The 12,965-nt window shown below is 40.1% G+C and overlaps 1 protein-coding gene across 2 annotated transcripts in view; it reads right to left on the minus strand.

Moving 5' to 3' along the window:
• Positions 1 to 12,965, minus strand: part of zcchc14 (zinc finger, CCHC domain containing 14) — a 128,973-nt gene that overhangs the window by 57,499 nt on the left and 58,509 nt on the right. For both annotated transcript variants that reach the window (XM_067998000.1, XM_067997999.1), the window contains exons 5-7: positions 11,283 to 11,395; positions 9,723 to 9,817; positions 4,940 to 5,000 (exon numbers count right to left, since the gene is read on the minus strand). In XM_067998000.1, coding sequence (XP_067854101.1) covers positions 4,940 to 5,000; positions 9,723 to 9,817; positions 11,283 to 11,395 — 269 coding nt within the window. The remainder of the gene's footprint in view (positions 1 to 4,939; positions 5,001 to 9,722; positions 9,818 to 11,282; positions 11,396 to 12,965) is intronic.

The following is a 12,965-nucleotide window of genomic DNA, read 5'->3' on the forward strand; positions in this document are numbered from 1 at the left end:
CCTCATGAGTGCGGAACTTGGCTATCAATTTCTGCTCGACGATTTTGCGTTGTCGTGTGTCTCGAAGGCCGCCTTGGAGTATGCTTACCCGAAGGTCGGTGGCTGAATGTCCATGACTGCTGAAGTGTTCCCCGACAGGGAGAGAACCCTCCTGTTTGGCGATTGTTCCGCGCAACAATCGCCAAACAGGAGGGTTCTCTCTCTGTCGGGGAACACTTCAGCAGTTATGGACATTCAGCCACCGACCTTCGGGTAAGCATACTCCAAGGCGGCCTTCGAGACACACGACAACGCAAAATCGTCGAGCAGAAATTGATAGCCAAGTTCCGCACCCATGAGGACGGCCTCAACCGGGATCTTGGGTTCATGTCACACTACACGTAACCCCACCAGCGAACAAATGTTATCTGTTTTTAATATAACGGGTCATTGACTGTCTTTCTTATCTCTCTCTCTCTCTCTCTCTCTCTCTTTTTTTTAGGGGGTTTGTATATTCGGGGGCCTTTTTAGGTGACACCTTTCTGTCTGCTCACTGTGATTGCCTTGGCAACGGGCAGTAATCACCAAGCATTGTTCTGTGATCTTAAAATGCGAAGGATTCGAAAATGTCATTTCCACACCGCCTGAGGAAGGGGGAAGCCCCCGAAAGCTTGTGGGATTAAAAATAAAATTGTTGGACTATAACTTGGTGTTGTAAAATTGTTTACAATTTGTAACAAGAGGAAAACTGCATAGAGGGAGAGAAAGAGGGGTCGGATTTCTACACCTGCCTGTCATTCAGCATATTGAAGGTGGAGTCAGCCTCACATTTGTTATGTCTCTTTGCCAAATTCCATTGCATGAGGACACAGATTAAGCAGCGGGTGATGAGAAAGCCTTATGCACAGCACTGAACTGCAACATGCACTTTGCAAGCTGTCCTGCATAAATCCCTCAACTACTCAGAAAGGTAGATGTTCATCAAGCAACTAATGAGGAAACTCTAAGGCTTGAGAGAATAGCTGCTGAATGCATTGGTTGGGTATACAAGCACATGTTTATATAACGTTACAAATAGGCAACCAGTTGTTGCTGGTGTTTCACACCTCCGACTGGTACAATCAATATTCACTGGGGTATGGTGTGTCTTTTTAGTGTGGTGAGAAGAATGATGGCAATGTACTCACACATTTTATGGTGAATTAAACTGCTTACTAAATTGCTCAATAGGTGTTCCCCAATACCTGCTGTTCACAGAGCAAGGGTTCAGACCTGTGTTTGTCAATTGTCTAAATGGAACAAATAGTGGCAATCCTCCTGGGAAGGGGAGAGAGAAAGTAAGTGAAGCTTCTTTAGTTTTAAGATAACACGCCTGGCAATAGGAGACCGGAACTGAGTTGATCCTCTCCAGCTACTCATCAATCCAATGCTTGAGGGAGGAAGATCCTCAATTCCCCACAGCGGTGTTGATTGTTGATCAACCAGACTGGCCATTATTGACCAGCAGGTCCCCTGCACAATGGCAGATCATGGAGATCCCACTATATTTGAAATCTGGAGGCTTTATAGTTAATGTTTGCACCTTAATGCAAATATACTCAAAAGATGATGGTGGGTGGAGGGGAAAAAAACATTTTTAAGATAGCAAAGACATGACCACATTTAAAATAATCCTACAAGTTTCACCCTTCTCTGATTGCCACACGAAGAAGCCTTTAGAATTTGAAGCATGAATGCTGACAGTGATTCTATGTAATTCTGCCACCTTGTAACATATAATCCCTGAATGACAAGTGATTTTTTTTTCTTTTAAAAACAAAGCCCCAGTGCTTATATGCATGCATAATATATATATAAATCCATTAAAAAAAAATTCTTGTGCATAAAACTTCTGATCAAAGTATAAAATTCCCCCAGCATTCCAATCTGTAGTGCCTTATAGTTCAAGTATAAAATCAATCTGCTGGCAAATTTCACTTAAACAGCAGTACATTTTAAAACCAACTAATTTGTTCTTGTTAACTATTTTTGGTTAGATGGTTGCATTTCCATTGTGTTTCTGAATGAATGAATGTTTGCTAATTGGCCATTTTGAAAGGAAACATCAACAGTACAGTCTAGTACTATGTGGGTACTACAGTTTTTCCACAGATAACATGTACCACAAAACATTTCCTTTCTAAAAATGTTTACATGTCATGTGCCTTTGAGTTCCAGGCCTATTTTCAAATGTAAAATGGTACATGGTTTTAAAGGTTTGTAAAAAGATTTGCAAATGACAACTGGGTTTAAGGCTTGTTTTCTCTGTAAAATTGTGCATTTTATAAACAAACAAAAAATACTCCAGGTACTGACACACAGAATTTTTTTTTTTTTTTCGTTCACGGGATGTGGGCGTCGCTGGCAAGGCCGGCATTTATTGCCCATCCCTAATTGCCCTCGAGAAGGTGGTGGTGAGCCGCCTTCTTGAACCGCTGCAGTCCATGTGGTGACGGTTCTCCCACAATGCTGTTAGGAAGGGAGTTCCAGGATTTTGACCCAGCGACAATGAAGGAACGGCGATATATTTCCAAGTCGGGATGGTGTGTGACTTGGAGGGGAACGTGCAGGTGGTGTTGTTCCCATGCGCCTGCTGCCCTTGTCCTTCTAGGTGGTAGAGGTCGCGGGTTTGGGAGGTGCTGTCGAAGAAGCCTTGGCGAGTTGCTGCAGTGCATCCTGTGGATGGTGCACACTGCAGCCACAGTGCGCCGGTGGTGAAGGGAGTGAATGTTTAGGGTGGTGGATGGGGTGCCAATCAAGCGGGCTGCTTTATCTTGGATGGTGTCGAGCTTCTTGAGTGTTGTTGGAGCTGCACTCATCCAGGCAAGTGGAGAGTATTCCATCACACTCCTGACTTGTGCCTTGTAGATAGTGGAAAGGCTTTGGGGAGTCAGGAGGTGAGTCACTCGCCGCAGAATACCCAGCCTCTGACCTGCTCTCGTAGCCACAGTATTTATATGGCTGGTCCAGTTAAGTTTCTGGTCAATGGTGACCCCCAGGATGTTGATGGTGGGGGATTCGGTGATGGTAATGCCGTTGAATTTCAAGGGGAGGTGGTTAGACTCTCTCTTGTTGGAGATGGTCATTGCCTGGCACTTATCTGGCGCGAATGTTACTTGCCACTTATCAGCCCAAGCCTGGATGTTGTCCAGGTCTTGCTGCATGCAGGCTCGGACTGCTTCATTATCTGAGGGGTTGCGAATGGAACTGAACACTGTGCATTCATCAGCGAACATCCCCATTTCTGACCTTATGATGGAGGGAAGGTCATTGATGAAGCAGCTGAAGATGGTTGGGCCAAGGACACTGCCCTGAGGAACTCCTGCAGCAATGCCCTGGGGCTGAGATGACTGGCCTCCAACAACCACTACCATCTTCCTTTGTGCCAGGTATGACTCCAGCCACTGGAGAGTTTTCCCCCTGATTCCCATTGACTTCAATTTTACTAGGGCTCCTTGGTGCCACACTCGGTCAAATGCTGCCTTGATGTCAAGGGCAGTCACTCTCACCTCACCTCTGGAATTCAGCTCTTTTGTCCATGTTTGGACCAAGGCTGTAATGAGGTCTGGAGCCGAGTGGTCCTGGCGGAACCCAAACTGAGCATCGGTGAGCAGGTTATTGGTGAGTAAGTGCTGCTTGATAGCACTGTCGACGACACCTTCCATCACTTTGCTGATGATTGAGAGTAGACTGATGGGGCGGTAATTGGCCGGATTGGATTTGTCCTGCTTTTTGTGGACAGGACATACCTGGGCAATTTTCCACATTGTCGGGTGGATGCCAGTGTTGTAGCTGTACTGGAACAGCTTGGCGAGAGGCGCAGCTAGTTCTGGAGCACAAGTCTTCAGCACTACAGCTGGGATGTTGTCGGGGCCCATAGCCTTTGCTGTATCCAGTGCACTCAGCCGTTTCTTGATATCACGTGGAGTGAATCGAATTGGCCGAAGACTGGCTTCCGTGATGGTGGGGATATCGGGAGGAGGCTGAGATGGATTATCCACTCGGCACTTTCAATGCTTTCAATGAAAATAATTAATTTAAATAATTCATGGTTACTGGTCACCTCTCATGATATTAGTGAATAGGATAGTGCTTAAGGAACCAATATGACTTTATCCTCCAGACTCAGATTACATGCTAATAAGTGTGTGCAGTTTGTATTTTTTTAAAAGTTTAAAAATGCAGCATTTTGGGTCAAACTAGCAGAGTGCTTATTTAGACTATATTACCAACCTAAAATCAAGTCAAGGCACTAAACTATGAGCATACAATTATGTATTAACATACAAACAAAAAGCAGTACTTTCAGTATTTATTGCTGGAGTTTCTTTTAATAAATTGTTTCCTATATTTCTGTACATACACTGTAACTAAAGATTCAAGTGATCCTTTGCATCAGGTAGGTTTACTGCAGTTGTGCAGAGCAAAAACAAATTCAATTTATTGCAATACAAGAAACTGTTACTTAGGAATAATATGCAAACTGTAATTTAATGGTTAAAATTTCTGAAAATAGCAACAAAAAAAAAATTATGCACAAGGGTGAGAGGATACAGGTTCAGCTGCACAATTCCTCTGCTCAATTAATTCTCAAAATTTGGATTGTAAAAGGACACATTGCAGACAGACAGATATATAATCTTTCAAATTCAAATTTTTGATCTGCAAGTCAGAATTAAACTTCAAATTTGAATTACCATCAATGTAACAGCACTAAATTTAATTCACATAGTAATTATGATTTTTCAAGACTGACAAGAAAAAGGCAATTCGATAGTGAGCCTTTCAAATCTCACTAAAGGCAAAAAAATCATTTTTAATGAGCTATTTCAATATAGATGTGGCATCCTTAATGAATTCAGAACTGAGATTTAATTATTACAGCACTGCATCAGCCAACAATCCACAAAGCTATGCCTACCTTACAGCTGCACCATTGCTTGTGTTAGCTTTGTGTAGCATCATTGGTATGGGGTTGGCATCTGGACAGGAAAAATACATACCACAGCATTACAAATAATTTTCTTTATAGCTCATGCACCTTCAATTGCTACAGTTAGAATCCAGAGCTTCACGATCATAATAACCATAAACATATATTTCACAGTAGACATTCCGAATAATAAATATTCTAAATTTTTAAAGTTACAATTTCTTTTTTAAAAAAAAGTTCATACTTTCACATTTTATGTGTAAGCCAAGCCAACCGCAACCCAGCCCAGCAAAAATGTGTGAAGATTCTAATTTTGAAATGGAGAACAACACAAACCTCTGAGACACATCCCATTATGCCATGCCACAATGCCTCACAGCTACCCTTTCTTTTAAATATGTGATTTTGAGGGAAAATATACATGGTCCGATGACAATGTTCTGTGAACTGGGAGAACCAGCCTATTCCTACATTTGATTACCTCTGAAAGCAATTTCTCCTGACGGATTTTTCCATATAATACACTGGAAGCAAAAAAAAGTTATTGTTCTTGATATGCAGACATTGGCCTATAAATTCGGCTGTGCATCGCCCATTTTTCAGACACTAACTGGCCTACTAAGCCCCCCAATATTTTGTCTGGAAGTGCGCTACCTGCTATATTGGGAAAGGGAAAAACAAGGCGTCCTTTACCCACTCATGAAGCAGGCTTTAGGCCCTTTGCATATGCAAATAAAAGGCCTAAAACCTGCTTGAGGTCCCCTCTCCAAAACTGACTTGCCCTGAGGCAATCAGCAACATCGCTGGCTACACTCAGGGAAACCAGCCCTTGGGAACACCTGCCAACCAAGATAAGTAATTTACCTGAACGTGGAGCCAGGACACCCCACATTGAAGGAACCGATCGCTGCCACCCATTGCCGCTCCCAAACCCTGATCTCCCTTGTTCCTGGCCCTAACCCCCAACCCTCCCCCATGGCCTCCTCTCTCTACCCCCCGCTTCTCCTAACCCCCAAACCCGATCCCGCGAGCCCAGACCCCCTAATCCCTGCCCCAACCTGCTTTATTGTACAACTCTTTGCTGATGGGCTCCCATGCCGCATCGGCTCCATTATGAGGCCCGAGACCCAATACCTGGAGAGCCTCTGGCCTCACCTTTCAAATGCAGGGCAGGAACCCTGTGCCACCAAAAATGAGCGCGCCCGAATTTCTGGGCCAAGATTAAAAGGTCAAAAAAATTAGAAGAAGAATTTCAGTTTGATCTGCTCCCATTCACACAATAATTTGTAAAGTAATATTATTTCATTCATGAAGCACACTTAAAAAAAAAGTTAGCCAGGCATATACAGGATTTCTATTTGTGAAGGTCCACTGCTGACCTTGCAGGCTTTAATTTCTGCATTTATTTTTTAATTTTGATTGTGAATTAGATGAGAAATATGCAGCTGCAAGCAAGTGAGAGAATTGTGTAAACCCAAAGAGCTGATGGAAAATGAATAATATCCTACGTTTGTTGGATATACCTATGCACTATAAATGTGGCAAACCACTTCTGCCAAAAATACCGTAATAAATAAATTTAGATATTAACAAGACTCTGTTTGATCATTAAATATTTGACATTTTGAAGTTCACAAATACAGTTTTCTCACTCAGGTTTAGCAGTCCTCAATCTTTGAATGAGATTATTCATCACAAATCATGTGAAAAAAAGCCAATTCAAATCAGGAAATTATTGGGATCATAGCATTATAGAAACATGCAGCACAACAAGAGGCCATTCGGCCGATCATGTCTGTGCAGGCTCTTTAGTAGAGCAATCCAAAACTAATCCCATTGCCCTACCCTCTCCCCATAGCTCTGCATCTTCCTCTGCTTCAAATGTTAATCCATTTTTTCCTTAAAAGATGCAATGATCTCGAACTCAATTACTCCATGTGGCAAAACATTCCTTGCTCTAATAACTATCTGTGTAAATAAATATTTCTCTTCACTCTCAGTCATCCATTTAAAATTGTCACTATCACTGACTCCCCAAGTACAGAAAATAGTCTTCTCCTATTTACCCTATGAAAACCCTTCAAAACTTGAAAAACCTCTTAAATTTCCTCTTGGCCTTCTCAGCTCCAGTACTTCAGGTCACTCCTCTGAACTGTAATTTCTCTCCCTGGTATTATCCTGGTGAATCTATGCTACATGCTCTCTGTGGCTTTATTGTCCTTTCTCTAATGGTAGGATGAGGAAAACTTATTTTGAAAAATCAAGTTCAGATGAAAATGCTCTTACCAGCTAAGATGTTAATACTTTCTATTTGTTTTCTTCTTCAGACATATATTTTTATTTATTCACAAAGATACTTACAGCAGAAAGATAGACAATAGCTTTGGTGAACAACATGGCTAAAGTACAGGAGAATAAACATGCACTGGCCAAAACAGTGTGTTACTACAAATACACAGCTGACTGCAATCAAAAAGTGATTCCCTGTAAAGCTGACATAGACAGAGGCCAATTCCTAGCATTCGTACCCAAGGTCATAGAATTCTACCTTAGTTAATCTTTTAGCCTGCCATCTTGTCGGATCCACACAATCAAACTGTGTAAAAAGAAACTTCAGTCTTTGGGCATTAGTAGTTCTATAACAACAACTTGCATTTATATAGCACATTTAATGTAGCAAAACTTGAAGTACTTAAGTTGAACCTGAGCAAGATGAAATCTTTGAGAAGGCAACCAATCATCAAACTAAAATAAGTATCAAAATATACTCTCTGTTTTAACAATAGCATATATATTTTTGAACAAAATTTCAGCTTTACAAATCTAGAACAGGTAACAAATAGCTAATGATTTGAAAATAACTACACTGAACAAACCTTCCATCCAAGCATAAGGTTAAATCAACATCTATAGAAACAAACCTGGAAGGACATGTCCTTTTGGTTGCAATCAACTAAGTGTATTTAGTAATAAAATAAATACTGAACACTTATTGTCCTGTGTTTAAGCCACATTATGCACACTACTTGACTTTCTGCTGTAAACATTCTCCCAAGTAGAAAATGGCAAAGAATGATAAAAAAGCAAATAGTTATTTTAAAATTGATATTTAAAGAGAGGAAAGTGGTCAGCTACCAAAAAAATAACAATTGAAAGTATAAGATAATAGAGCTACAACTTTTTTGGATTGGCTGAGGGATGAAATCGGATCATTTCTTGTAATTTAGAAGATATATAGAGGAAGCAAGAAAAGATTAGAAATGCTAAGAGTATGAAGACAGACTGGCAGATAACATAAAAGGAAAATAGTTAACGATTTGTAAACACATAAAAAGTAAAAATGTTACAGAAAGGGTTGGACCAGTTGGAGATTAAAAAAGGAAATCTTCTTATGGAAGAAGAAGGGTAGAGATACTAAATGAGTGCAGTAATGGGAATAAAAGGGTACAAGTGGAGGAGGTGAAAAAGTACTGAAGAAGTTAGTGGAACTCAATTTGGAAAAAGCCTGTTGGCATGCTGAAGGATCTCAAAGGAAATAGTAGCAGCTCTAAACCCAATCTTTCAAACATCCATAAATATGTATGTTATGCTACAGGACTGGAGGATTGCTAATGTAACACTGCAGTTCAAAAAGTCAGAAAACAATTATCCAAGTAACTAAAGACCAATTAGCCTAATATTGGTAAACGTAAGCTTCTAGAAGCCAAAATACTGGATAAAATTAATATCTAGACAGACATGGGTTAATTAAGGGCAGCACTGATTTGTAAAAGGCACAACACAGTATTTACAGGACAGTACATTGATGGTGTAATTGTGCATGCTTATATAGTAATTATACACATTGAAGATCCAAGATGAACTCAGGTAGGGGCAGCAGTGAGGAAAAGGTGCAAATGAGCTATCTCTCTTGCGCCATGGATGTTTTTGAGTTGGGTAATTTTTTTTTTTTGAGTAGCTGAGAATCTGTGGTCGTGGGTTTTCTTATCAAAATTAACCGATCTTTTGTTTTGCAGAAGTATGTTGTGGGGGTTCAAAAGTGGACATGTTGTTTTGGTCTAAAGGAAGGCAATTCGGGCAGCTTGATATTTCCCAGTTCTAGACAGTCTAGTGTCACATGACCACCCTCTTCAAAATTTGATTACGGACCAAAACCCCACACGACAGCACACGGACATTAGTTGAAACCTATACACAGTGCAACAAATTTTGCCTCTCCCAAAAATGTTTGTTCACTTGCTTATATTTTAGGCAAGCAAAACTCTTCTACATTAATAGTTAAATTGTTTTCTCCTTTGCTTTATCCAGAGTTAGCTTTATTTCAGTAATTGATTTGGAAATTCTGTCAGGAATTCTATTTTGTAGCAGACAAAGTATCTGTATTGGTGCATTTATTACATCTGGGACCAGAATAAATGTCCAGCTTCAATATAAACAACTAACCTATTGCAACCAAGACCGAGTAAAGGCCAAGCTATGCTCAAGATACAATTGGATTTGTTTCATTAACATCTGGTCCAAAAACAGGCACAACAGGAGTTTGAACCCCCCACTTAGCTTTGTTCCTAATGTTAGCTACATCGTACAGGAAAGAAAAAAAAGGGCAGTCTTTAAGCTGCTGTTGTGCACCATCTGCCAACAGCCTATAACCAGCACTCAAGAGTAGCTTGGGAGTAGATTATCTGCCCAATATCTTCACGAGAGAGTGCACATTCTCAAAAATAAGTCCAACCCAAATGGTCAGGAAACAAAATTGAGTCTGTTTACTTACTCAAATGTTGAGTGGGATGATTGAGTGTAGCAGTGCAGAAAAATTTCTGTACGTGATCACTTTTCAACATGTGGGATGGCAAGGATACCAGGTATCTGAGAAAAATTAAAAATAAATTCAATAATATATATGCATACATGTTTTAATGAATATTACAATGACTTTAACCTTAAGTATTCAATGCAAGATACAACTGTAGATCTAGTTTAAAACATGTTTCTATTACTGGTCTCTGAGACGGAGAAGATGGCAGCATTTGCAGATGAATACTTAAGGTTAACACCATTGTACAGCCTTATTCTGGAGCGTTGTGAATTTTATTCCAACAGCCATACAAAATATAATGAATTATGTAAAATGTGAAGTGTACAAATTAGAACTAGAATTTGTAAATGTTGAGTTAACATGAACATAAAACTCCTGTTAGAGCAACTGAACATCTGCAGTTATATTTTAGCTCACCTTACCCACACAGTAATACCAGCAGCAGTGAAAGTTAAAAGGATTGGATTTACCATTATACAATAGCAGATTTTACTCTTCAGTATCCAGGCGTGAAAAGCTTGATGGGACGGAAGCACTTATTACAAATTTAGATGCAAGCTACATAACGATATTCCGTCTATTCATTTTCACGGGCGGAAAAGTGAGTAACTTGTGCCTGAATTCCACCTGCAAAATTTTGAGACCTGGATAACGAAGAGGAAAATGTGTCCCTGTGTCTCCACTGTTTCAAACATTAATCTGTTTTGTTCATATACTAGCTTGTAGTAGTTAATATTTTGTCTAACCAAGGCTAGTTAAGACAGGTGCTTTTCATAGTGATAAAATTAAGGAATTGCACTTATGTGATACAAATAATGCTAATAGGAAAATAATTTTCTTAAACGGACATACTTACAACAAAACCACAAAGAAGATATCCATTAATATGAAGTCAACCTCAAAGAAAAGGTTTTTTTAAAACTTGTCTTTCACAGCTTTAAATATTGGTGGAGCCATTATATATTTTGTTCATTAGCATACAATTGTACATACTTGGACAGAGTGACTAGCTTTGAGGATGAGATTTGGTTGACAGTAGCATCTCGTACATTCCCCAACTCATTTTTAGATTGCTGTTCTTAGGGTTACCTTAGTTGGGATATCATTCTTTTTCATGTCAGCCCTTTCTGTACAGGATAAAGGAGGCTGGAAAGGCTGCAGTCAGACTCTGTGGGATTCTTTTGGTCATGCCCTCTACACAAGCTATTCTAGATAACAGTTTGGAAGACTAGAAATTCTAAGACTTGTCTTGAAGTCCCACCAGACCCATCCCTCACTGCTATGTCTGCCCCAGGGGAATCTCGGCCCCCTTCCATAACACCAAGGCTAGCATTAGCAGTGAGAAAGTTTATTCACTTGCTGCGGTGAAACCTCAGCTACCTACTTTTAAAATGAATGTTGAAAATCAGTTGAATGATCCACGTTGATTCTGCATGGCTACTCGACATTTGCAAAGTTATCGTGCCTTTTTCATTGATCTAAATGCTCAACTGATCACGTAATTAAGCTTTTCACCTGAGATATGGTTCCAGATCTGCATGTTTTCTCTCCTCCGTATAACAACAGTCATGGTTGGTGGTTTCTGGAGTGGCATTTTCCAAATTCTCATCTGGAAAGATTTGAGGAAGCTGCAAAATTAAGATGATTTTTAATTTAACATATGTTAGTATCCAAACACAATGGGACTGATTTTCCTGTCATTATGAGCCCAGGAACAGGAAACAGAGGTAGAGAAGCATGATGCTGGGTCTCCACTCCCTTTTTGTGGCAACAGGATTTCCCAAGAGGGGCAATAGGTACAAGCACAGTGTTTCCAAAGAAATGAAGTGGGGATGGGGTTCCCTCACTACCTAATTTTTCTGTAGTTTCACCAGTAAGGGACCAACCAGGCCAAGTACATCACGTAGCACATCAATTTCAGGCATATTGGACTGGTGCATCTCACTTCAGACATGTTTTGCCTGGTCAGAACCTGGGTGGAGAACCCAGGAAAATTGTTCCCACTAAAACTGTTATTTTAGTCCAGTCTGCTTAGTTTATTGCAAGAACGAGAGTGTATTTTTGGCCATTTTTTTCCACAAATGTAAGAAAAAAAATTTAAACTGTATGTAATTTAAGTTCTTGCACAGGTTTGTTGATATTTCTGGCTTGTGTTGATATACATTGCATAATTCAGAATGTAATTGAAGTCCCATGGCATTGCTCACTGGTAGTCAGGATCTTGAGTGCAGTTTGTGATGGTTATTGCACTCTTGCTTCTGCCTAAGCATAGCAGTGTTCACCTATCATTGTAATGCAGCAAATTTATTAAAAGCAATACATCACAATTGATACACAGTAAAAAAGTATTACATACCTTACTAATACTAGAACACATAGGCCTTAAATATATTTGTATTATTTACCTACCACTTCACAAAACTTGCTTAAGTTACAATTAACTTAATTTGTTCTCTTTTCAATAAGTCTTATTCTCAGCTATTCAGATTTTCTTTGCTCTACCTCCCATCTGGATTTATAGTATTGGCAGAAGATGCAAGTATGTTAATTTGTTCCCCCACCAAAAATACATTCTTTTTTCTCTCCCTCTATACAGCTATCTGAAAGATTTTTTTTTAGTATCTCCCTTATTGACTACTGTAGATTAGTAGTTCTTGCTGAAGCTATCAGTGTAACATTGCACTAGGGAGGTTCCACCACCGTACCACCGCCCCCCACCCCCAACTGTCAAGTCTCCAAAGAGTTCCTTCCCTTTCCTCCATTGACCCCTCCAATCCCATCAGTGGATCCATCAACTACTACCCTGCTCCGCATTACCCCCAGAATGTTCTTTCACAAGACCCTCAACATCTATAACCTCATTGTGGATTAATCTATTAACATTCTGGCCTTGTGAGAAATATGACTCCGAGAACGTAACAGCATAGAAGGAAGCCATTCGGCCCATCGTGCCTGCACTGGCTCTTGGAAAGTTATTATTGAATCTGCTTCCAACACCTTTTCAGGCATTGCATTCTGGGTCCGAGCAACTCACTGCTTAAAAAAATTCTCCTCATTTTCCTCCTGGTTCTTTTGCCAATTATCTTAAATCTGTGTCCTCCAGTTATCGATCCTCCTGCCAATGTAAAGCTTCTCTTCATTTACTCGAGTAAATCTCCTCTGACATCCTTCCTAAAGTGTGATGTCTTGAATTGGACA

The sequence above is a fragment of the Heptranchias perlo genome, chromosome 16, assembly GCF_035084215.1.
Source record: "Heptranchias perlo isolate sHepPer1 chromosome 16, sHepPer1.hap1, whole genome shotgun sequence".
Lineage (NCBI taxonomy): Eukaryota > Metazoa > Chordata > Chondrichthyes > Hexanchiformes > Hexanchidae > Heptranchias > Heptranchias perlo.